We start from the raw sequence: 24,690 nt of genomic DNA on the forward strand, positions 1-24,690 counted from the left end.
GGCGGGGCGGGGCGCAGGTGCCGGCTCTCGCGAGAGCGGCGGTGTGCGGCGGGATGGTGCTGCGGCGGGTGCTGCTGGCGCTGCTGAGCAGCCCGCGCGTGGTGGAGCGGCTCGCCGAGTCCCGGCCCATCCGCGCCGCCGCCCGCCTCACCGCCGCCGCCGTCACCCGCGGCCAGCTCAGCGCCCGACAGGCGGCGCGGGGCCTGGCCCCCTGCCTGCTGCGCCTGCGCGACGCCGTCCTCGCGGAGCTGAAGGGCGGCGCGCGGGGCTGGCCGTGGCCCCGCGGGCGCGGGGCGGGCCGGGGCGGCCGCCCCGGGGCTGCGCCCTGAGCGCTCCCGGGCCCGGGGGCAGCCGCGGGGTCGCAGCTGGCGCAGGACCCCGCCGCGAGGAGAACGAAACCGCGACCGCCTCCTTGCGCCGGAGCAGGAGGAGCGCGGCGGAGCCGGCGGCGAGCGGGCACCGGCGCCTCGGTGACGGGTTTCCGGCGGCGGCAGGGCCCCGCCAGCCTCTCCGGACCGGTCGGCGCAGGGGCGCGCTGCGGCGGCCGCGGAGGACCCGGCGTGACCCCGGCCTGCGAGGTGCGGACTGAGGCTGCTGCTGCACACACCGCGCGTCGCCAGGAGACGTCCCCGCGCCCGAGAGTGAGAAGGGGAGCGCGGCGCTCAGCGGGGCGATGGGCTCTCGATGCAGAGTCTGCGTGCGCCCTCCGCGGTACGCCGTAACGAGCAGAAGGCAGGCTCGCGTTAAACATCGTCCGGAATGCCGTAAGGATTGTCACTTTAAGTGCTCGATAAGAAACTCGAAATAAACCCATATTTCTCACAGGAGTTCCTTTAACAGTTTCTGTCTATACATCAGAAATACTCTACATTTCATACAGCTTTGATGCAAAAAGAGCTCTAAGTGTCGAGGTGATGGATAGGACAATCGCCCATTTTACAGGTAGGTGAAAGAGATTCAGTAGTTATGCTAATAGCACACCTCAAGTCTATGGTAGCAAGAAGGGTTTATGGGGAATAAATGGCCAACAGAGCCATCCTGAATATAAATATGGAAAAGAATGTATCCAGCATATTTGATGCACCGGGCTGGTTACTTGGGTTGCTGTATCTAACAACATCCATGAGACTAAATCCTTCATTGCACATTTCAGTATTTAGTCCACCTGACTAAAAACTGGGGGGGTGATTTCCATTCTTTGTATCACCCCGGGTGAAAAGAACCTTGCAAATCATCTGAGATACAGTTTCCAGCATTGATGTTAAAATTAAACTTCCCACCAACAAAGACTTAGGTGTGCACAGTCGAAAAACCTGCATCTAGTCGGTGAGACAAAACCAGTGTATTTTCAGTCTGAGTTAGTATTCGTAATCCAGGTTCTCTTCCAGCTGCATCACTGCAGTGGTAGAGAAGTCATTGTGCTATGGGAGGTGCTCCATCACATCCCTGAACAGTTTCAAGATCTACCCCACTCAGATGGCCAGAGATCATAAGTCTTATAAAAATAATTTTCAAGACTTAAGCTGTTAAATCTGAAAACAGTAAGTGGGAGATGGAGTACCAGCTGTTGCACATGGCTGTCATCCCAGTGTGAGAGAGCAAAAACGAAATTAACTTGAAAAATACATTTTGGTGGCACAATGTTTTCACAACTACTTCCACTACTTCAGGAGTCACCAGTACAAAGATACGTTCACCCCTGTTACCCCCACCCCCCAGAACATGCACCTTTAATTTACAGGCCTGTCAATAATGAGGGATGAAGTATGTGGGATGAGCATGTAGGGGAGACAAAATGCTTCACAAGATGGGGAGAGCTACCTTACTTAAAAATCTCGAGGTATGTGTAGTTTGGAAGATAAAGGCAAATCCTTCACCAGGATTTTCCTTGCTTCCCTTTAGAGCCTGGCATCAACCTCTATTACTATTGTCTGTTGAAGAACTGGCTTGTAAGCCCTTACGTAAAGCTGTGTGGATGAAGAACTGCAACAAGCATCACTGCCTTTGTGAGCAGAGAGAATTCAAGTGTAAGGTTCGTTTCACAGAGAGAGGCTTGACCTACAAAGCTTGTACCAAATTAGTTATCTCCCTCTGTGACAGGATGTTTCTGATCCAGAAGTTCACGCAGGCAAACCTGAGCATTGTTAGTAGCGCTATACTATTAAACATACACATCGTTCCCAGCTGAAGCTCAGTTATTTGTATCCCACTTCAAAATGAGACTGTGCTCCAGTAGAGAGCCAGGATGTGATCTGTCATTCTCACTAAGCTGATTTAACGGGGAGCAGTTTCTAAAGGGGAGGAGGGCGCAGGGGATGTGGCTCGTCCCTTGGATCCTCACATGCTCCCCTGCAGCAGAAGTGGGGGATCTCTTGCCCTGCAGTGAGCCAGTCTGGAGATCCATCTGGTCAAATGCATACAAAGGATCAAATCCCTCTGAGTGGCCTGTTTATGTCTGTGCAGCTCCCTGAACTAGCTCACCGCAGGGCCTGCCCTGCACTGTTGACAGTGTTGGAGCCATGATGGAGCAAGGAAAGCTGCGGGATGTGCAGCAGGAGCACGCAAGGGGAGGACTGCCCTGTCTGCAGTAGCTAAACAACAGATGGGCTTAATCCATCAGAATGCAGCATTCTTAAGCTGCTCTCTGCAGTACATGTGTAGCACATCTACAAGAATGGAACTGCAGCCAGAAACATTAAACAGGCAAAGCTTGGATTTTAGGATTTAGCGCAAGTACTTAGGCTGAAGCATCTTCCATGTTCTAAATCAGATTCTGTCAGATCAATGCTGGGGATTTTTCAAGACAGAACTACCCAAGCCAATATTAGAGTGCTGATGCTTACACTGTCACTGCAGCCTGGTCTAATGACTGAGTGGGGACTCTTAAGAGCCTAAAATTAAAACCTTCATGAGTCAGACCACCTTTTCTCTAGTCCTGTGACCTCTCAGGCAGCTAAGTTAATGCCTGCTATCAGTAAAAACCACACAGTTCACAAACCCTCTGTCAGATTAGAAGAACTTTCAAAAATCTCACATGGAAAGAGCTAAGCTTGAGTCACAGTTTTGGTGGATTCTGATTTCATTCCCTCCTATCAGGAAAATTACACAAGTTCATATGAAATACCACAGGGGCTGAATAACTCAAATTTTAAGCAGGTTCTATCAAGAACTGGCTCTACTGGTGAGGGTAAGGGCATGAATAAAGAGATGGGGGCAGGCTCCCAGTGCCACTACTCCTGCTGAAGGTGGGTCTGTAAAGAGGAAGGTCTCGCAGCACCTTTGGGCAGCACCCAAGTGAAGTGATAAACTAAAACCTTGTTCTCCTAAAATCTAAAGGCTCTGCTGAACTCTGCCTAGCTGAAGGATGTATAGTCCTAACTGACTTCTCCAATTTCCACTGAATAGGAAGGGTAAGTATGGTGGGTCTTCCATTGATAAGTGTGGAAATATCAAAGTCTCATTCAAGAACGAGACGCCACATTTTGTAATTGTGGCTCTGAATGTACCAGGGATTATAACAAAAACGTGACAGTCGCTGCAGGTAAAATCATTTGCTCGCTGCTCTACTGCTTGGCAGAGGGTTTCTTCTTCAGACCCAGCCATATCGATGACTTCTATATGCGTGTCTTTCTTCTTGATATTAAGCAGAGATCGAGGAGGCATGTAGGTGTGAGCAAAGAGTAGAGTGTAGTGTCTTGCATAGTTTGAGGACTCCGGAGAATGCACGAGTTGCTCCAAGCGAAACAAACATGGTATCAGTCCTCCCTGGTGTAAGCACCCAAACAGCAAAGCCCCGAGCATATTGAAAATAACAATGACGTATTTCCACTTCATAGCTCTGTTCTGTGACGTGCTGAACAGGACTAACGGCAAGATGAGAGGGATGAGAAACCGAGGTTCTTGGTGACTGAATAGAGAGAGAAATGCCAGAGGAACAAAATAAAACAGCAGTAATGTTGGCTTGCTCTCGGAATGCAGTAAGAGCCCAGACGACCCATGGTAATATGATTTGACCTGCATTAACTGACAGATATACTGCTTTAACATTTTACAGCCAGCACCAATGGCCAGAATGTGCAAGATCCCAAAGAGCATCATTCCATTGACTGTAAAATGTGTAACTCGTGGGTGACTTCCATGCAGTGCAAGATTATGAGGATTAAGATTATAACTGAGAAAATTGAAAGGGGTTACTATCATTTTCTCATTTAATTGACCTATTACATGAAATAGACTGTTCTTTTTAATGTTGTAGAGGTTGTCTAGGCCCACAGAGGTGAAATAGAAGGTGTCAGCTGTTATGAAAACAATGGCAGTAAAACATGCACATAGTACAAGCTTCAAAAAGTGGTTTATGACAGTTTTAGTGCTCCTTTGAGAGTCAACAATGAAACCTGCCCAGTAAAGCAGGGGCATTAGAGCAAATGCCAAAAAGGTTGGCCTGTTGAAAAACCCAGCAGTTGTTACAATACCTATGAGAGGGCCACTTGTAGGCTCCGCTAAGCTGCCGTTGGGCTTTCTTGAGGAGACCAATAGCATCAGAAGAGCAAAGAGAAGTCCTTCAAGCGTGTTGGTAAAGGTTCTCGTATAAAATACCAGAGTGACATATGATCCAGCAAGAAGCACCAGCGCTTTCCACGGATCCGCTTCCCATGAAGGAGCTAATCGATAAACACTATAGTCAAGTATGAAAGAAAAGATTGTAAAGAGAAGGCGAGGTGATACAAGAAGGGTGTAGCTGTTGATGCAACTTGAGCATATGTCCAGCTGCTGCAAAGACTTGATCACCCAGTAGGTAATGCCAGAAGTCATTAGGGGGAAAACAACTGTCCTGCAAGGAGAGCTGGAAAGGAACTCCCAAGGGTAATAGACCTGTAGGTTTAAAATATCCCCTATAAAGGAAAAAAAAAAGAAAAAATAAATACATAGATACATATTTTATTTAGTAATTCAGCGTTAGGGATGCAACTTAGTATAAGAGGCATCATGATGCAGAGCAGTCCCTAAACTTCTGAGGCAGGTGTCAACCTTGAAACGTTTAGGAGGGTACAACTGGTTTTTACAAAGCTTCAATGGAAGATAAGCCCGTTGCGGTGGAAGGGTTCCGGGCGCCGCTTGCTGCGGGCAGCACACGGCAGATGCGCCGCTGCCCTGCCGCCGGAGCCGCTCTGTAACGGCGGCGGGTGGTTTGCCGCAGGGGAAGGGCCGTGTCTCAGCGCCGGTACGCGCCGCGTGCGCGCCGGTACGTTCCGCTGTTCCGCGGAGCCCCCGCGGTGGGGCTACCGGGGGACACGCACCCGCACCACCACCGCGCCGCGGCCGACCGGAGCGGAGCGGGCGGGACCGTCCCTGCCGCCGCTGCCTGCTGGGGTGCCGCGGCCCGGCGCCCCGCCCGCCGCCTTACCTGCCATCACCTCGGGCGACTGGAAGAACTCGTCGGGGTGCAGGTAGCCGGCCTGCGGCAGCAGGCACCAGCCTGCCCGCAGCGCGGCCAGGAGCGCCCACAGCCCCCTGGCCCCCATGCCGGGCTGCGCCGACACCGACATGGAGCCGCCGCCGCCGCCAGGGGGCGCGCGCGCGCTGGGCGAGGCGCCGCAGCGGGAGCCCCCGCCGCATGCGCAGCGCCCTCCGCCCCGCGGGTGCAGCGCGGCTCGGAGCGCCTCGAGCGTCAGGCGGTGCGGAACCGGCCGAAAACATGAGCTACGGGAAACGGCGACAGCCACATCGGGGTGAGCATCCGGCAGTAACCGGGGCCTGGGGCTGCCGCACAGCCCCGCACCCAGACCGATCCCCGAGGCGGCCGAGCGTTGGCTCCGCCCCGCGTCAGCCGAGGGCAGGGAAGCGACAGGCTTCCCAGGTAATTTCCCAGAGAAGTGAGAAAAGGAGGAGTTTAGCGATCAGGCTGAAGTCCGGATGAATTGTAATTCTCACGTTTATTTGTTATTTTCGCTTATTTACATTATTATTATCATCTGGTTCTATCAGTTTTTTATTACACTGAATGGCTTTTGATCCCAGGATCATGGGGTGGCAGCTGTAGCCAGGAGGATGCTGCCTGCCAGCAACACAGCAACAGTTGTTATTGCAGCTAGGGATAAAAATAAAACCCAAATGCTACAAGCCAATGGATACCGAAATGGTTAATCAGGAGGCGAACTGTTTTCACTAACAGTGAAATACAAGTTTCATGCACAGGCACTCAACGTAACCCCATGTGGATGGAAGGAAGATAGTCACAAGCCTCTTGATGGAGACTACATCAAATTGAAGGTCACAGGCAGATGACATCTCTCCCAAGCAGTGAGTACTGGTTGAGGAAAGTCAACAAGCTCGGTGGATGCACACATTTGGCTTTGTTCTTTTCTCTGCCAACAGGTAGTCCCCCCTCCAAGTATCTATGGCTGCCTTTGTCATCCAGTGACTTTGGAGATTCCCCCTACATTCTTCTGCTGGAAGGTGGAGGACCTTGCCTGTAGCAGAAGCTGTACTCCGGACTGCAGGCTGTCTCTGTCCACAGCCTGTCTGTCCTCTCTGCACTCATCTCTTCTGGCAGCAGAGCTCAGGAGGAACTGCTGCCCCCAGCAAGGGTAGGACAGGATAGGATAAGCAGGGATGTAGGAGTCTGAACGTAACCAGCCAGGACGCCAGAGAATTCACTAGACAAGACTTTTGATAAAGCCCTCCAAGATGCAGAAATTCTTCAAGAGGACAGAAACTCAGTATTCATCTAACACCACCTGGGAATCCTCCAGCCCAGCGTGGTTCAACATGAGCAAAAAAGGCAGACATGCTCCCGTTTTTGACTAGTCTTGTAAACCATGCTGACACTGTATTGCTGGCCTCTGCCCCAAATTCTACCCCATCCACACAGACAGAGGCAGCTTCTAGCCCCAGCCCGCTTCCCTGACGAGCAGGTGCTGTTAGCACGCGCCCTACAAAGAGGCAGGAAGAGGCATTCGAACGTCAGCACAATATGTTATCCAAACAGCAGCTATGAACAAAAGGCGGTAGGGCAGAGATGGCCTGGAGGTTGCCATTGGGACCACACTAGTGTGAGCCTTGTGTCTGACATAAAATAAGGAGGGGAATGACAGTAGCCATGAGCAGGTATTGTCTTATCTTATTACTTGCTCCAGAGCACTGTGGTGTTTGCATCCCTTCAAGGGATTCAATATATTCACTCCCCAGCCATTCTGCGTATGTCCTCCTCTCTCCTACTGGCACAATTGCAACAGCAGAATCCATAAAGATCAAGTTTTTTCCTTGAAAAGCTGAAGAATCAAACATTTTGAATCCATTTCCATTGCTGCTATTTCCAAAGTAAACCTGAAAACAATGCAAAATTTTCAGTATTTTGCAAGCAAGACTAGGTGCCACATTCCCCTCACACAACATGAAAGATGACAGGAACTGTAGGTGAAATGTTCATGCACAATTGCAGGATCTCTCTTATGCATTTGCTTTTAGACGCTCCAGTAGATTAATACAGAATTCTGCCACTGGCGATTACAAGAACAGCATTTGTCATTTTGCCTTTTTTTTTTGTTTGTTTTGTTCCAATTACTATCTGGAAAGGGCTGTATTTAAAAGAAAATCATCTGTCTAAATATTGTTGTGTAATAGAGGGTTTGGCTGCACAGGAGTTACACAAATTACTGAGGCATAACATGGAGATACTCAGTATTGCTTTTAAACTATGCTGACAGGAACCTAGCTGTGGCAGCCAGGCATGACACTACTAGATGGTTTACCTTGTACATGGCAGCAGCTTAAATATACCCAGCAATATTCTGTTGCAGTCCTAGGAAAATTCCAGGATGGAAGAAGTGTTAGCATGTACTCAATTTCTTGTAGATTTCAAAGTCATGCAGTTTGGGAAAACATGTCCAGCTCCAGGAAAATTACTACTGAAACCAGTGGCTGGGCAAAAAGTGGAAATCTCTTATGCAGCAGGGTGGTTTTACTACAAGAATTACACGGGCTGTATTTTACCTTCTCCATCCCACTCAAACAACAGCGTTCTGTGCAGTGCAGATGCTGCCAGTGCCAATGATGCAGGAGTCATAATATGGCAGTATAGTCCTGTTGTCTTTATCCTCAGTCTGTCTTAGATGATATATAGCTGCCCCATAGAATAAATGAATTATTTATACCTGGGCTTTGTCCAGTAGTCCATATAGAGCAAAAACGCTGGTGTCTGGGTGAACCATAATGGCCTGAGCTGGCACCTGAGCCAGGTGACACTCAGCAAACTGGGTGACTTCAGCACGGGCACCATTTGGACACAGTAACTGGAAATCACTGGACTTCAAGTTTGCGGCCCAACTTTCAGTGTTTTTACCTGAGAAAAAGAAATTGGCTGTTGTCACTCATTGAATGCTTAGAAGAGATTCAAGAAAAATAACTGAATTACAGTAAAGAGATATGTGAGACTAAGTACCATCTGTGTTCTCAAACACTGTCGAGTGCTTCACAAAGGCCACATCCCCAGAGTCCTGTGCCAAGCACCTGGAGGAAATGAGATGTAAAAATTAAATTCAAAGTGTCTTTATGTGAACCACATTTTTTTTCCTAATAACTGATAGGTTTAGAATTCAATATTTTTACATACTGGACCCTAAGTTACATACATACACTGGACCCTAAGTTAATAAGCAAAACCTGCATTTGTTGCCTATTCATTTGGTGACTGGTAGCTAGTTCTTTTAATCTGCGAAGTACAGCAGAAGAGTTTCCCTGAAAGGCATGTGCCCTAGCAGAGCAGCTGTACACAACTAAATAGATCTGTAAAAAGTAGTCGTCTAAGTCTAGCACTTCCGTATTTGCCAGGCAGCTGCTGCTTGAAGTCTCTTCCACTGCAGGAAGCAGACAGCTTGCTGCCAGGTGTTACATGCACCATGACCTTCAGAGGTGCAGGTCAGGAAAAGGAAGTGCATCTTCTTCCGTATCTAAGAGTTTCATAGTCTTTGCATATGGTCCCATAAACACATGTCGAACTGTTACACAAAGTATTTATTTCATTTTATACTATTTCCCCTTATACCTTTAACACATACTGTTTCAAAGAAGATTTGATATTTGAACAATGGCCATAGTTGCTTGTGCTGTTCAAAAACCTACCTTCACGTACAGCCACCAGTGAGTAAGGGGTAGTGAAGACCCAACTCCTGGCTCCCCGTCACTAGCCTACCACTCTCGGCATGGACTTAAAGCAGTCAGATTCTCGTTTCTATTTGCCTGCTTCCCTGCTAAAGCTCCTTATGCATGACCCGACCACTCAGAGTGGCAGACTGTCTGTCACACTAGATTAAAGCAAGACTGGAGACTGATGACAATCCGCTTCGTCCTCACTAGGTGGATGCCTATACTCTGTAAACAGACATATGGATTTGGCTCTTGGTCATCTGGTTGGTTGTGGGCCACGAAGCTGGCAAAAGGCTTTGGCATGATCTAATGTAATGCCTTATGACATACCTGTATTGCTAAAGACATCGGGGGACACGTCCCACTTCATTTACAGGACAAGCCATCCCACTGTAGCAATGATAACCATTTGTTGCTGACTGGGGTTGAAAACAGATCCTCCTTGCATTTTGACAAGCTGACAGACTAAATAACAACTGTACGTATTAATTACCTGAAGGCTCCGCTGTAGCTGTAGTAACGCTCTTGGCTACTTGCACTGCATTTATTGTTTCCACTACCATCTCCAATACATAGTTGACAGAGTTTTGATGGGTAGTTGTCCTGCTCAGCTGAAGGCACACAGCTGGCAGAGAAAAACTCACTCACAGCTGGGGAAAGAAAGCCGAACCAATATAATGAGTGAAAAGCATGAGCTCTTCACCAGAAAGGTAGTTACACTGCCATGAAGTTATAACCAATGCAGGTTTCAGTAGAACACTAGAAACATGATATCCCAGAGCTGGAAGTACCACCTAGAGGGTATTAAGACACTGACTTTCTAGAGCAAGTACAGTGGAAGGAGAGTAGGATGCTCAGGGAGCTGGAGCACATGACTCAGCAGTTACCAGGCTGAGAGCTGGGTTTGCTCAGCCTTGAGATAAGACAACTAATAGTGTATTGCTGTCATCATTTACATAGTGGGTTTTTCAAGAAGACAGAGCCAGATCCTTCTCAGAGATGGAGAAAAAAAAGGATGAAAAGCAACAGACCAAAGTTACAAGAAAGAAAATTCTGATAAGTTAGAAGAAACAATTTCTTCATACCAAGGATGGTTGAACACTGAGACAGGGGCCCAGAGAGGTTGCGTGTAATCTCCATCCTAGTTGTTACTCAGAACCTGCCCGGACATGGGCCTGAGCAATCTGATCTAACTGGACCTGCTCTGAGAAGTTGATTGGACTAGATGACCTCCAAAGGTCCCTTCCTACCTAAATTAGCCAATGATTTTGTGATAAAGGGAAGGAATACTTCCATTTTAGATGTAACATTCTCAGTATGACCCCTCCATTAGTCTACTCTGGTGGCAAACTTAAAACTTCAAATTGTTATGTTAAAAACACAACATCCCTTCACAAACAGATAAGCTTAATAGAGAGCTATGAAAGGCCAAAATTACTTCCCTAATGCAAGTTTGTCATTAGACTGTTACTGTATTCTTGATAGATAGTACTGTTGTCTTACCTTGAGGAATATTACAGTCTTTGATCTTAATAATACCCCTCTTAATTAGTATACCAATGGGGATATTCCATCCAGCAGTTCTCCCCAGTCCTGTGTGGCAGGACTTCTTCCCTTTCAGGTCAGTGATGGTGAATGCATTGGTCAGATTTCGTTTCACTAATGCCACAGCGTAGTACGCATTGCTGTCGTCGTCAGCTTGCAGGAAAAAAACCAAAACATTACAGCTTCCCCTAACCATTCCCACTGCTTGATGATCATCTACAGATCCATTTCACTTATCTGTGCCAACTTCAATTGCGCCAACAATCAGCTAGTCAGGAAGTATGAATGTACAGGCAATCACTCTTCATTTCTACTACTTGACAATGTTGCATTCACTTATAGCCTATATACGTACTGCTGTGCACTTGTACTGAATAATCCAGAGACAAACATGGAAGTGTTCATGTTAATACCAGCTCTTATAAATACATCCTCTGAAAAACAACATTTGGGTCATTAGTGACTTAGCAAAACTGCTTTAAGAAGGTTTTTTTATGTGAAAACTTCAAACTTGTATTAAAATTTCCATGAGTTTTGCAGCATACTGAAATTCTGCCATAGTGACACAAGCCCTTTTGTCATTGGTGACTTCGAAGCAGGCACATTGACAGGAAGAATTTGTTTCTAACTAGAATCTACTGTGTAAATTATGTGTTTCTGCTTCTGTTAAAAATATTTTGATTTTGTGAATACTATTTATTCCCATTGTAAAGTTTGGTTAGGTTTTTTTCAGAACTGAAAAGACAGATAAAGAGGTTTAAGACTCAAAATTGCCAAAGATTCAACCTGGTCCTGCAGCAGGAGAGAGAAAAGTTGTCACAAATTCACTGTAGGAACCTGTCCCATATTTATTTCCTCCTCTATCCATGATGTGAGGATAGTAATACTCATTTCCTTTGAAAACAGCTTTCCTGGCAAGGCTAGGGAACATAGGCTGTGCTTTTAGAGTTGTTTTCAAACAACCTGGAAAAATACAGTCTGTATTTTGATTTCCTGCTCTTCTTACCAGAGTAACTTTCTCCTGCAGCTGGCACAAGGCCATGTATCTTCCCAGCTGTGTAAATATCAGCTCCACCCAGAACTACAGCATCACTCTCCTTTTTCTGAAAAATAAAGTAAAATTTAGGATTTCTGTGAAAAACCAGCAGATACCTTCCCTGCTCCAATAACACCTCTAGCATCACACCTGCTGCATCTCAAAGGGCAAGTCTGACAGCAAAAAGCCAATATGCTGCTAAAGAAACCCCCTAAAACCTGCATAAAGCATCATCAATGAAATGGAGACAGGAGATTTAACACATACAGGCTTGAGCTAGATTGGCAACAGTGCCCTCATTGCAACTGAAGGTCATCAAGGTCCAGGCCCATCCATACCATGTAAAGTACAGATCACCTCCTTGAAATCCAGTATTTCTGCTGGTCACCTAAGTGCACGTATCTGTGATCCTACCCACCCAGCAGAGATCACCTTGCATTAATCTGGTTTACTGCACAAGGATTGTAGCAGCCTACCTGGATCAGCTCCATGCACTCTTCCTTCGTGTTGGCTGAAATACACTGAATTGCTGGTTTCAAATTCTTTTTCTTAAAGGCAACAGCCATTTCACTACATTTCCAAATCTCCTCAGTGGATACAACACACCAGTTCAGGCTTTCTGGCAATGCTGCACAGAAAAGCAAATACTACAGTTCACTTTCTTTGTAATAGACACACAGGGATACTGCCCACTGTTATATATGCACCTTATATGTTATTAAAAATGTTTACTTCTGTTTCTCTCCAGCTCACACACCTGATTAGGAACCACAGAGCTCTCCAGATTAGTGGTATGTCCACACTGCAAACCTGTCCACAGCAAAGGAACAAGAACTCCTATGATCACTGACTTTTAAGTGCAGCCAGAATGTGTTAGTTGAGTGCAGCAAAACCTCACCCTGAACACAGGCTTGCTCATACCTGACAGTCACGGAGCAATGCCCAGAAGATACATGGCAGGAGATAAGCGGCTTTGCCACAGCACAGAGCAGCCTGGGAGGTTCAGTTGTCGTGATTATTAAGCTTTTCAAGGCAGGGATTCTTACAACCTGTGTTTCTGACTTTGCCAGAATGCACATCAAGCAATTTCTACATTCTTCTGATAATACAAAAGACCATAACACTTCAGTAAAGAGCAACTGAGGATTTCTTCAGCTTCTGGAGGAAATTCTCTCCCATTCATACATTCTTTATATACTACCTGAGGATTTGCACAGCAACATATTACTATTTCCCCTTGTTGGCAGGTAGGAAATAGAGTACCAGGTAGCAGTAGCATCTTACCAGATTAATGTCTCTCATACACCAGAAAGGGCAGAAAATGCCTGCATCTTGTAACACAAAGCAGGCCAATTTGCACAGGAAAGTATTCTGCAATGTGATGATGTTCCTAGGTCAAATGGTGTCCTTTCTCCAAGCTCAAAGATTAGACTGGCATCTTGCCATAACCCTCCAAGAGTCAGAAGAAAATAAAGCAGAATAAAGATAGTCTCTGTTATCAGCTATCTTTGTTCTTGGTTATGAATAGGAATCTAAGGACAACCTACTGTTGGGGTCGCAGCTCAGAGCTTGGATGGCATGAAGGTAGTCATCACCCAGCCAGGCCTGGTAATTCTGATCTGTGATTGCAACGAGCTCTGTGGTGGAGTCTTTGAACAGAAGATTCTGGGCACCGTAAGCTGCGGAGTCAAACATCTGAAACTGGGTGCCTACCCCATTAAATCTTTGCTGTAATGAAATAAGAAAGAAAAAAAGCACCTGTCACACATCCCTCTACAATGCACATGTGACACCCCATCCCCCTTCAAACCCCACAGAGCTGAAGGTGCCCAGATAATCCTGTCTTCAATTCAGCTGGACGGGTAGGAGAACCCCTCTAAAATGCAACGCACTGCTGAAAAAATCGTGTCCTACTTGTCCCTGGTTCAGGAGATGGAAGATGACTGTCCCATCCGTGTCAGGCCGCACAACCACGGCACGAGCTGGGATTCGGGCCAGGTGGCAGGTCCTCCACTCTGTCACATCGGCTGTGTTGCCGTTGCGGCACAGAAGCTGGAAGTCCTGGGAGCGAAGCTGCTGGGCCCATGAAGACAGACTTCTTCCTGAAATCAGACAGAACATGGTTATGGAACAGACATGAGGTGGGGCTGATGCTACTGGCCCATGTCTGCTCTAAGCATCACATGCACATGTGGAGCAGAACACATGTCTCTGAGCACCACTGAACTATTCCCAACTGCAAAATATATTCCATGCCTCTACACAGTTCTTTAGTCTTGTATCTGTGATAAGACAATAAACAGCTTAACACTTGTGAGACTGCACTGAACTGTACTGGGGTCTGCAGCTGTATCAAGAGCACCCCTGAGTCTAGGATCACATGTAACATGTTTTTGGTTGTTCCCCTCCCCGCTGTAAATGATGGTCAGACAGGCCCACGATATTAAAGTGCTGTTATGCTCAAGGTAGATTTCACAAGTTAACATCTTGTTAACTTCCTGCTAGTCTCTGCTGAAATCCCTGGGTAGGCAGGAGCAGTGTGACAGCTGAGGTCTGCATAAAAGTAAGAGTTTAGTGCAGTTTAAGCTCTTTCCAGAAGAAGCTCTAACCTTTACTGAAACTATCAAGAATTTAAAATAAATAAATAAATAAATAAAATCACATGGACTCCTCTATCTCCTTGTGCACACATCTGTGGGTACATCTGTTTTCACTATTAGAACATTTTTTTGCTGATTCCTCAATACAAATAAATCAGTCATTTGACATTATACTGTCATTACAGACACTGTACTTCAGACCTTGAAGCCGCTATTCAACAAGCTTCTGGATTACTCACCATCTGTATTTTCAGGCACTGTGCTGTGCTTCACAAAAGCAACTTCTCCAGCACCTTCAGCCAAACACCTAATAAGTAGAAATCCAACCACAAAGATGCATTACAAAGCACAGCTCCCATGCACTGGACACTGCTGGCTGACAGCCAGAGGGCTGGATGCTCCATTCCATCAGACACTGACCTACTTCCCTATGCTGAGAGTTTTGCTCAAGGCAGAGACCAGTGGCTGTCAGAGCATGAAGTAAACTATCACTGTCATTTGGTGAACATGGACAACATGTTCAGTGCTGCCTGCAACAAACACCATGACCTTCTTTGTCCAGGACAGCTGTCTGTCTAAGGCAGTCACACAATCTTTTGGGGAATATGAAGAGAGGAGCACGTGTTTTCCAGGAACAAATTCTGTACTTGCTCAGAATTAATTAATGCTATTACTTAGGGAGCGGGAGCTGCCACGCAGCACACAGACATAAAGGAAGAAAATAAGGGAAAGATTAGTGTGCAAAAACAGATAGCAGAGCAACTCAATAATTCAGTGCAACTGAGGTGGGATGACTGAAATAGCTGAGTAGGGTGGCAGTTCAGCGCTCAGACTCCAAGGGTCATCAGGTCTTACTGGGAAAGATACAGCCTGCCGAAAAAACCCCTATGTGCCCCTAGCTGCTGGCCAAAGCAAACAGCAATGGGATTTCCCTGCGCACTATAGGTGCTAAATATCCATTTGGTCTAAATACTCAGGTATTAATACCTGAAATAGTGGGTTTAGAATTACATTTGTTCAGTCTCTAGGTTTAAAGTATGATTGTCCTAATGCAATAGCAGATTTTCCAACAAGATCAGCTGGAAGCTTCAATTCCGTGTCAGTGAGGCCTGGACATGATGGCCATGGATAGAGCATAACGATAAAAAAATTGATAGAGACATGATTTTTACCTGAAAGCCCCACTGTAATCGTAGTATTGCTCTTGGGAATTCTGTTCACATTTGTTCTGCCCAGCCAAATCCCCTTTGCAGAGCTGACAGAGGGATGTGGGATAGTTTGCACCATTTGCTCCGGGAACACAGCTTGCACTGAAATACTCACTTATAGCTAAATGGGAAATTAGAATGAGAAATTTTTAGCAACGAAAAACAAGATCCTACTATCTCATTTTAACACAACTACTCAGTACATCTCTAAAAACATTTAGAAGGGGTAAATAATTTTGTTCTTAGAAGATGGTTTCCAAGTTTAAAAAAAAGAACCTGCAGACTTCATCAGAATGACATTAGGTCTGTTCCATTTCTGTTCCAAGGAGCATCAAAGCCAAGGAACAAAACAGCAGCTAGAGCCACACATTTCTGTCCACTATATAGAAAGGCACTGCTGAAGAACAGATCCTTGCCCTATAAGTCCTACCTGTGGGAAGATCACATCCCATTGCTGCCAGGCGCCCACTGTCAATCAGATAACCCACTGGCACATCCCAGCCTGCAGTCCTGTTGATGCCTGTGTGGCATGATCCGACACCCTTCAAGCTGTCAATGGTGATGTTGGAGCTCTTCCTTACCACAGCCACGGCATAATAGGAAGTTCCAATCTCTGCAGCATAGGAAGAGAAGAAAGCAATAGCCTCACAGCAGCATTTCAGTGAGATACAGTTAGCTCACAACCTGACTAATGGAGATAGCCAGCTTCTGGATCATAAGGCTTGCTTGGTTTTGAGAAACTCAAGTAGTTCCCTCACCATGGTCATGATATGGTTAACAGTTGCTGCAGGACCAACAGGCACTGCTGGGGATGCCTTGACCAGATGACAGTGAGACCCAGCTGCAAATCAAATCCAGCTCCATCTCACAACCATGGTGGGACACCACTGTCTGCAGATAGCTTCCAGGGCTGTTCCTTGCCTTGGGTGTCTCAAAGTTATGGGAGACATCTTCCAGCTCTGAATTACACGAACAAGTTGATGATGCTGAGTCCTTAGTCAAGATGACAAGTCACCACTTAATTACTGTCTCTGTCTTGAAAGGAGCTCAAAGCTTTAGGACACCCAGATAAGGGGCAGAATCGATCACTTCCTTTCTTCCAGCAGGTAATCGTATACGCTATTAAAATGTAATAATTCTAATTCATGGGATTGCAAGATAAACCTAATCACAATTTATGCTTTGCAATTCATTAATTTATCTGCAAAGTATGGAACAGAGAAGACAGTAAGCAGCAAGACAATACCAAAAAAAATCCAAAACAAAGGACAACACAACAAGCCTATTACAGGAATGGTTACTTTGATGTAACTGTTTCAGGACAGACACTGCCACAGCCTTGCATCTCCTGTTTCCCCCACACGTTCTGTTGTGGGCAGGAACAGCTAAGAGGGAACCTGACCATTAGCTACTGTTTAGAGTCATTAAGAGGAGGACCCCAAAGTAAAATGGAAACAGTAAAAATGCGTAAGAAAAAGCTCATATTAAGTAATCTAAAAATACTTCAGAATATACCTTGATCATATACTTCCCCAACCACAGGTTTCAGACCATGCTCCTTTCCAGCCTGGTAAATCAAACGACCATCCAGTGTCACTGCATCTGCCAAATGATCCTGTGCAGACACAAGGGCAGAATACATGTTGAAGCTCGCTTATCTGTATTTCTCAACAGCCAGAGGCAGAGTACCCGTGAATTTAGGAAAAGCCGCCTCTTAATCTGCATTTGTGAGTTTTCTCCAAAAAGTTCTTTTAAGGGCACTCAAATTTCTGAAGAACAATTACCAAGAGGGATTTTAGGACTTCAAAGCCACCTTCCTGCAGAAACCACCCCTGGACTGGGATGGCCTCACTAGTCTTCATAGTCCAAAGGAATATTAGAAATGGATCTTGCAACTCTGTGATGAATATTAAAGCCCATCAATTTTGACTTTCATTCCTTTCTATAGCTAGTGCCCCAAAGCTTTAAAGACTTAGATAAATACATTTTTGAAGTCATACACAGATAGTTTGAAGTAATGTCTTCTGGGGCTGCAAAATCTGAATGCCAAAGGGTACTCAAAAGCAACCCTAAAGCATGCTGGCTTGTACCTCAGCAGACAAACAGCCCCATATCTGGGAGAGGGGGGGAAGATGGTATTTTGGAGGAGGAAATAATCTAAAAAGACTGCCCAAAGTGGGGGAGTACAAATCTGGGGCACCCACTGCTGGGAAGGCATCCAACAATACTGTATCTTTTCAGCCGACTGTAACACCAAGCTGGTGGAATCCTGCTACAGATGCAAGATTGCCCTGGATAGCACAGGATGGGACCTCCCATGGCATCAAGGACTAGAACACTGCTATACCTTCCTCTGACCAGCTGAACCTGACTTGCACTGTGTACTGAACCTAGTGGAAGTCCGGAAAGCGCATCTTGCATAGAGACAAGATACTGCCGAGAAAATAATCAGCAGCTTGTCTTTTTGCATTTCTAAGCTAATCCCAAGTTTCTTATCAGTTTGCTTAACCTCTGGTTCAGCACTGGAGGGGTAATTAGTTTACCCATCCCCTCGCAGTTTGTTGAGCATTGGTTAGGGTAGGGCTAAGACTATGCTGCCCAGTATAACACAGCAGTTTGCCACACCTTGAGCAACATAAAAAGCTTGGAATTTTTCTAAGGGATCATGTGAGAGCATAGGTAATACATTGATGTTGACACCTAAATCAGATTTGAAGTTGCCATGTAATTTGAAATATTTTACTTACTTGGTTCAAGGGAGAAAAAAATATATTTATTAATTAGTTGAAACAACAGATGTCCTGAGAGTTGCTTTTCTTTCATGAGAGCTGAACAAAGCTCCAAAGGAACCTGGAGAGGAGTTGTGTTGGGAGATATTTGCATCTTACAGAGCAGACACAATCCTTCTGGAATAACCAGATCTGACAGTCCGTCAGTGAGAGTCAGAGCACAGGACAAAAGTTTAGGAATCAAATATGGTCAGTTGGTTAGAAGATACACCTGACAGTGAGAGGAAGAAGAGGAGGTGGGAGTTAAAAGGACCTTACCCTCAGAACAAAATGAGCTTCTAGAATTGTTGGTAGACAGGAAACAGAACATATAGAATGGTAAAGGCTGGCCACAGAAGACAAAGACTGTGTTATGTGGACGTATTTCCAATGTCAGATCTCACCTACTTGGAAAGCTGCGCCTCCTATCAATAGCTTGTGTATAAACAACAGAACAAGAGAGAAACAATGCCTACTGTATTTAACATGTATTTAATACTTCACAGTATTAACTGTGAAGTAGTTCACAGGCTACAGACCTCTCTTTCAGATGCATACAATCACTGCTGAGGTTGCATATCAGCAACCATATGGGTATTTTAATTTTTTTCCTGTAGCAAGCATTTGCCAATACATTTCTCAAAAACACAGGATTATTCCACATACAGTTTATTTTTTTTAATAAGTGTATGTGCCATGGTAATACCCTGTTAATTATTTTCAGAGGGACTTCATTTCTGTGTCACAACATTTGAGAATTACCTACAGAAGTACTGAAAGACCTGCTGAAGAACAGCTCTGGTCACATTAAATATTGCCAGGTTCCCTAGGTTAATATTTAGACATTTCTCAATTTTTAAACACCTTCAAATAAAAAGGTTTTTTACTTTATCCATGTGCTAACACATTCACAGGACCAAGTCCAAGTTATGTAGTGTTATAAAACTGCTATTTCTGCCTCTTCAGCCACTGCGTCGCACTCCCTTTTTGGCCTCAAGGAGCAGAGTTCAGTGCGGACGCGGACTCAGGAGTTCCGCACAGTCCTACACAGAGTAGGCCAGCTTAAACATTTAGCAGCTTATTAGCACAAGAAAAAAAGAGGTCACAAGGACAAACCCTTATCTGAAGCCTTACAGTGAAGATTCATTTTATCAGAAAGCTACTTATGCTATCTGCCTGCAGGTTTCTGAGTTCAACTAACCAAGTTTTATAGGAATCCAAGGTTTCAAGCATGCTGCTTGAAGTGACTTACAAATGCAGTTCTGTGTGTACTGGGTGTCAGAAGCAGACACTCATCAGCCCTTTTAATAACCTCTCTGCAGAGTCTAACAGGTCCTGTGGAATGCAGCCATCAGCAGTTTTAGGAAGATCTGACATTAGAAATTATTTCCTATGGAATCAAAACACAAGATCCACACATGTATTGGTATCTGCTCCTAACATTCTTCAATACAGCCTTGATTCCCTCACTCAAGAACAGTATTTACCAAGAGGCAATGAGGTAGCTTTAGTACTCAGACAACCCTTCTGCTTCTGTTGACAAAAAATTACAAGATTCCAGTTTCAGGAATTTGTTCCTTTTTGCTGGCCACAAAACCACTTGCCTCATCTCCCTTCAAATTACTCTGCTGGGCCTCATTTTCTGGCTCTGAACCTTTTGTCCTTTACAGGCTGCATTTTTCCCACAAAACCCTGATTTTTGGGCATTTCTATGCAGGATACACAAATAATATTATTTATTAGCACAGCCAGCCACCCTCCTCTGCCCCCACACTCTGCCAGTGAAGACAGCCATGACTGCCTCCATGTTTCCTCCAATATCGACTTGTTGCCTCTCAGGGAATTATTTTCCATACATCATTTTGCAAAGCCATGTGTTTACAGTCTTTAAAACCTTCCCCAGATCTGTGATGCTTTTGGAAACTAAGCATGCTCTGGGCAGCTGAATGGCAGCTGAATTAATACAGCTGAGTTTGCATGCCTTTTGCTCACCCTACTTGTTGTTTTGTCTCTCTTGTACTCTGGTACTGGGAGATTTGATTTGGCCTTACACTCATCTCATCTCTGTATACACAGCAGTTTCCATGATGGGACCCTGAAATGGGAATTTGATACAGAGTATATCGAAATACAACCTACTTACAGGCTCAGCAGCACAGCTTTAACTACTGTCTGCACCTTATAGCTTCATCCCTTCCTAAATATCTGCTAAATAAACCTGACATAATTCCCAAACTAAAGGTTAGCATTTGGGAGGAAATGTTTAAGACCTTTGCTGTGTTCCTAATGACTGGCAACATACACCACTAGCCAAAGAGATGACACAGGGCCAGTCTGACATTCAGGTTCACATGTGCACCTTTATGACTTTTTTAAAACCTATACTTTGATTTTTCAGAGACATGAGTGCCAGGAAGCACATGGTGAGCTGCCTGGATCATCAGACACTGCAGAGCTGTGTACCTCACCATTCAATTATTGTGAGGCACAGGAGGAAATTAAATCAATCACACTGCTGTCACTCATAACTCACCTTGATCATCTGGGTACAGTTAGCAGCTGACCCCCCCTCTGTACACTCCAGAGGGGGAAGGATGCCAGCCCTGCCAAAGGCCTTACTCATGTCATTACACTTGGAAAGTTCTTGCGTAGAAACACTGCACCACCGGATAAGTTCCAGGCAGAGAGCTGCAAAGACAACACCAAGAGAAAACATTGTAAAAACACACCAGTGCCTTTGTTACAGAGCTTACCATTTAATGGTTCCTGCACAGCCAACCTTTTTATTCCGTTCCTCCACCCAAAACACAAAGAAATCAGGGCTCTTTCAACAGTAAGTCTTTAGAGACAATTTCCACTTTCATCCAGATTAACATGAAGTTTTTTGGACTAGAAATAGAATAGGTTTATACTCATACTGAAACACAATGATATTTGTTTCTGACATAAGAAATATGGCTACTATGGAATAGGTCAGGGTGTCCAGACTTTTCTTAAAACCTTGCAGAATACATCATCTTGAGTCAAAAGTATTTGAAATGATTATTTAAAATTATATGCTACAAAAACAAAGAGACTGGTCAAAGACAACTGTCTCAAGCACTACTAGTTAGTGCTTGAGTTACCTGGCGTCCTGCCCCAGCCCTTTCTGGTCTGAATAAGGAAAGCAATCTTAGGTGCTCAAGAGCCTTGCCACTAGACCTATGACAAAAAACAGAGAAGTAAACTTGTCCCTTCAAAACACTCTTTCATAAGAGGCCATTTTCACAGTCACAAAAGGGGAGGGTGGTTCTGTGAAAGACTCAAATTTAGTAGTGGAGATTCCATTAATCAGTGAAGAAAGGTGTCTTTCAGCAGGCCCAAATGCTATCCTTTTACGTGGCAAAGCTACAAACACTTGGTTGTTTTTTTAAGGATACGCACAGTGCAGCTGTACATAAAATGCATATGAAAGTATGGTTTATGGTGACAAACAGGCAACAGATCATTTTTATAAGCAGAGGGCAGCACATTCCATTGCTTTTCTACAATTTCAATTTGAAGTCTACTGTAAGTTATTTGTCATGTACTTGTTTTGCACCTGATACTGAAACAGAGGCTGTGGCTTGCTGTTCCACTGCAACTCAGAGCCAATTCTACTGCTGTCAACAAACATCAAGTCAGACTTGGAAAGCTTTCAGGAAGTTTTCATGGTAGCATGTGCCAGAAGGAGAAACAACTGCCCGCTTCTGAGTTATAGCAATTCTGACAACCAAGACGGTTAGAAGAAAGGTACAACAGGGTCATGGTAAAAAGGCACCTCATGGAAACTTAACATCTGCCTCATCCACCTGGGTGAAATTTTCACCATTAATTTCTTGAGGCAGGAGGAAGAACCTTAGGTTTTCCTTCTAAACACAAGCAAATGGAAATTAAATTGGGGTTTCAGTATCCCAGTAAGTAAGAGCCATTCTTTGGCCTCAGCATTCTGGTTTTAGATATAAACACACACAAGATAATGCATGAATTGTATGAAGAAATCATTATCCATGTACAGCTGAAACATGAAACAAAGCTCTGTATTTCAGCGAAAATAGTGAAACAGCATAAATCTGTTGCTTTTTTCCTCTCTCATCTGAAAGAGGCAATTAATTTGTCCCTTTCTAAACTGCTGAACTCTGTTGTTACAGGAAAGCCAGATCCTGGGCAATTTCCCGTGTCCTTCCTTAAAAGTCAACCCAGTTGAAGAAGGCTTGAGCACAGACAAGGTCTGTAGTTAGCTTCTCTTCCTATTGCCAACCAAGAACATCTTAAACCACTGCATCAGTCTCTGAACGCACAGGCCTTCTGTGTATGTGTAGCTGTACATACAGCATGAAATGTCAGGAGCTGGCAACTTCCTTTCGAAATACACTCAAGGTCCTAAACACACACACAACCTTAACAGTGGCAAACATCCAATTAACTCCTTTGCTGAAGTAACAGTACAAATTCTCTAACATCTTATCAAATGGTTACTAATAAATACACTGGCAAGGAACTTCAATAGAAACAATGAAAAAAAATTAAGTAGAATATCTTCTTTTTGGAGAACTTTTGAGTGCTTCAGAAACAGCATCTACACTGCTGGTGAAATTAAAAGTATTCACCATTAGAATTTGGGAGTGACAGGAGAAAGCCAACATGTCGCACAGCACGTAAGTGGAATAAGGTAATTATTTCTATTTTCACAAAACAAGTGTCATAGAACTGTTCACAGTTGTGAGAAACAAACACCAATGAACCAAAAGAAGTAGTTTAAGTGCTGAGGAAATACAACATTTAACACCAGTGAGTCAAGACACGTACATGTGTCCAATCAGCTTTTCTACTCCTTTTCCATTTTTACTATTCATTCTTTCCATTTCTTTTCCCGGCTATATGAGATTGGTTCTGAAACAGTTCCAGTTTCTCTCTGCTCTCTCACATCACATAGGAGGCAAACCCAAAGACAGCAATAGCTTTTGGAGGGCACTTACCAGCAGGAATGAAGAGAAGACAGAAGACACTTCTAGAGCACTTCATGGTGAAAATTTTGGGATTTGTGCTTTTTTCCAGCCTTCAGAACCCCCAGAGACCAAGGCTTCTGCAAGCGTGCTCTCCCCAGCCTGCTCTTCAGTGAAAATCAGCAGCATTCAATTGCAGGTGCACTTTGTTCAACAATTTATCTTGCTTACCTTGGCACGTCACCTCCTAATGACCACGAGGGGTTGGAAAAAAAGCCTACCTCTCTTCACATTGCCTCTACACTTGCAAAAACGTTCAGATTAGGAAATTGCAAAATATCTGAGGCACCAATGAGAGGCCGTTACTGCTTTAGCACCACCTATAGACTTAGATAAAAACATCTACACCCCAGTTCTAGGGGTAAGGCAAGGCTATGTAAAGAAATCCTCATTTTGAGTTCTGTGTATTCCCTACATGTTTGGGCCCAGGAAGCAAAAGTAGATTCAAACTAAGCACTTCATCTGACAGAGCTGATGGTCACTTTTTTTACCACATTCCTAGCATTGTCATGAATTTCATGAAGCCAAAACAAGAAATCCAGGCTTTTAGAACAGCGAAGCCCGTACACTCTACAGGTGGTTCAGTGCATGCTAAGTGCGCATCTCCGGAAATTTAATAGCAAGTGCTGTGACATAGCTGAAGTAGTTTGGTGGGGTTTTTTTCCAATGTTTTAGAGAAGGCCTAGGAAGGCCTCCTCTCTTTCAGAAAGAGAAAAAACTCTGTTGACAATAGCTCCGTTAAAAGCTGCTGTGACTTTTAGAGTAGCTTTCACAGAGCAACACTCATTTGTGCAGCTCTTTTCATTTCCCATTAGTCAATGAACTGCAGCAGCCTGTAACACTTTGTTTAGATAAAAGACATTTAACGCTGCCTTGCTCTGCTGACTGCCATTTCTCAGCTCAGCACCCAGCTACCAGAAGAACGGCTCTGTCCTGCCATGAATCCCCATGCACACATCTTCACCGTCTTGTATAGAGAGCATGTATGAAAAGCACAACTGCATGCGTCCTCCAGACAGTCTATGCATCCAGCAGAGGTGCTTTCAGGACTTAGTTACATAGCTACTTGACTGCACTTTGTCCTGGCTGCTAGCTTTAACACCAACTAGCACCTGTAAGACAACAGATGAGTTTAAGTCAATTGCTATTTCAAGTTTGGGGGGGGAATGGATAATGACCCCTCCAAACCTTTTTCTCATACAAAACCTTATGACTTAGCTTTGATTCTTGGCTGCCCAGACAATCTGGAATTAGTCGTCCCTTTGTTGCCTGAAGTGCTATTATTTGGATCCTTCCTGCACCCTTCCCACTGGCTAGATTAATCTCTCCAGCCCTCTGATGCTTGCAGTGGAGCCTACATACACA

At 44.9% G+C, this 24,690-nt stretch overlaps 3 protein-coding genes across 6 annotated transcripts; 1 reads left to right on the forward strand and 2 right to left on the reverse strand.

The window, feature by feature from the left end:
- The first annotated feature begins 5 nt into the window (after nt 1–5).
- NCBP2AS2 (NCBP2 antisense 2 (head to head)) lies at nt 6–827 on the forward strand. Its single transcript, XM_030494758.1, has one exon. The coding sequence runs from the start codon at nt 54–56 to the stop codon at nt 327–329; it is 276 nt and encodes a 91-aa protein (XP_030350618.1). The 5' UTR covers nt 6–53; the 3' UTR covers nt 330–827.
- On the reverse strand, nt 816–5,801 carry PIGZ (phosphatidylinositol glycan anchor biosynthesis class Z). 2 transcript variants are annotated; one of them, XM_030494749.1, is made up of 2 exons: nt 5,405–5,801; nt 816–4,892 (listed from the first exon to the last, which is right to left on the reverse strand). In XM_030494749.1, exons 1-2 carry the CDS (start codon nt 5,544–5,546, stop codon nt 3,331–3,333), a joined length of 1,704 nt encoding a protein of 567 aa, XP_030350609.1. In that variant the 5' UTR covers nt 5,547–5,801; the 3' UTR covers nt 816–3,330. The 2 variants fall into 2 exon arrangements, with proteins under 2 accessions (XP_030350609.1, XP_030350610.1); XM_030494750.1 differs by having other exon boundaries at nt 816–5,028; nt 5,405–5,428.
- Nucleotides 5,802–5,914: 113 nt separating this feature from the next.
- Nucleotides 5,915–24,494, reverse strand: MELTF (melanotransferrin). Of its 3 annotated transcripts, none has more exons than XM_030494748.1 (15): nt 23,299–24,494; nt 20,835–20,989; nt 17,049–17,148; nt 15,964–16,146; nt 15,498–15,654; nt 14,565–14,632; nt 13,640–13,827; nt 13,273–13,453; nt 12,202–12,353; nt 11,696–11,792; nt 10,648–10,839; nt 9,638–9,794; nt 8,441–8,508; nt 8,154–8,341; nt 5,915–7,326 (listed from the first exon to the last, which is right to left on the reverse strand). In XM_030494748.1, exons 1-15 carry the CDS (start codon nt 23,342–23,344, stop codon nt 7,048–7,050), a joined length of 2,211 nt encoding a protein of 736 aa, XP_030350608.1. In that variant the 5' UTR covers nt 23,345–24,494; the 3' UTR covers nt 5,915–7,047. The 3 variants fall into 3 exon arrangements, 2 of the variants coding, with proteins under 2 accessions (XP_030350608.1, XP_030350605.1); XM_030494745.1 differs by having other exon boundaries at nt 10,648–10,842; nt 23,299–24,493; XR_003992639.1 differs by having other exon boundaries at nt 7,247–7,326; nt 7,993–8,341; nt 10,648–10,842.
- Nucleotides 24,495–24,690: the final 196 nt, after the last annotated feature.

Source organism: Strigops habroptila, chromosome 8 (genome assembly GCF_004027225.2).
Source record: "Strigops habroptila isolate Jane chromosome 8, bStrHab1.2.pri, whole genome shotgun sequence".
NCBI classification, from domain to species: Eukaryota; Metazoa; Chordata; class Aves; order Psittaciformes; family Psittacidae; genus Strigops; species Strigops habroptila.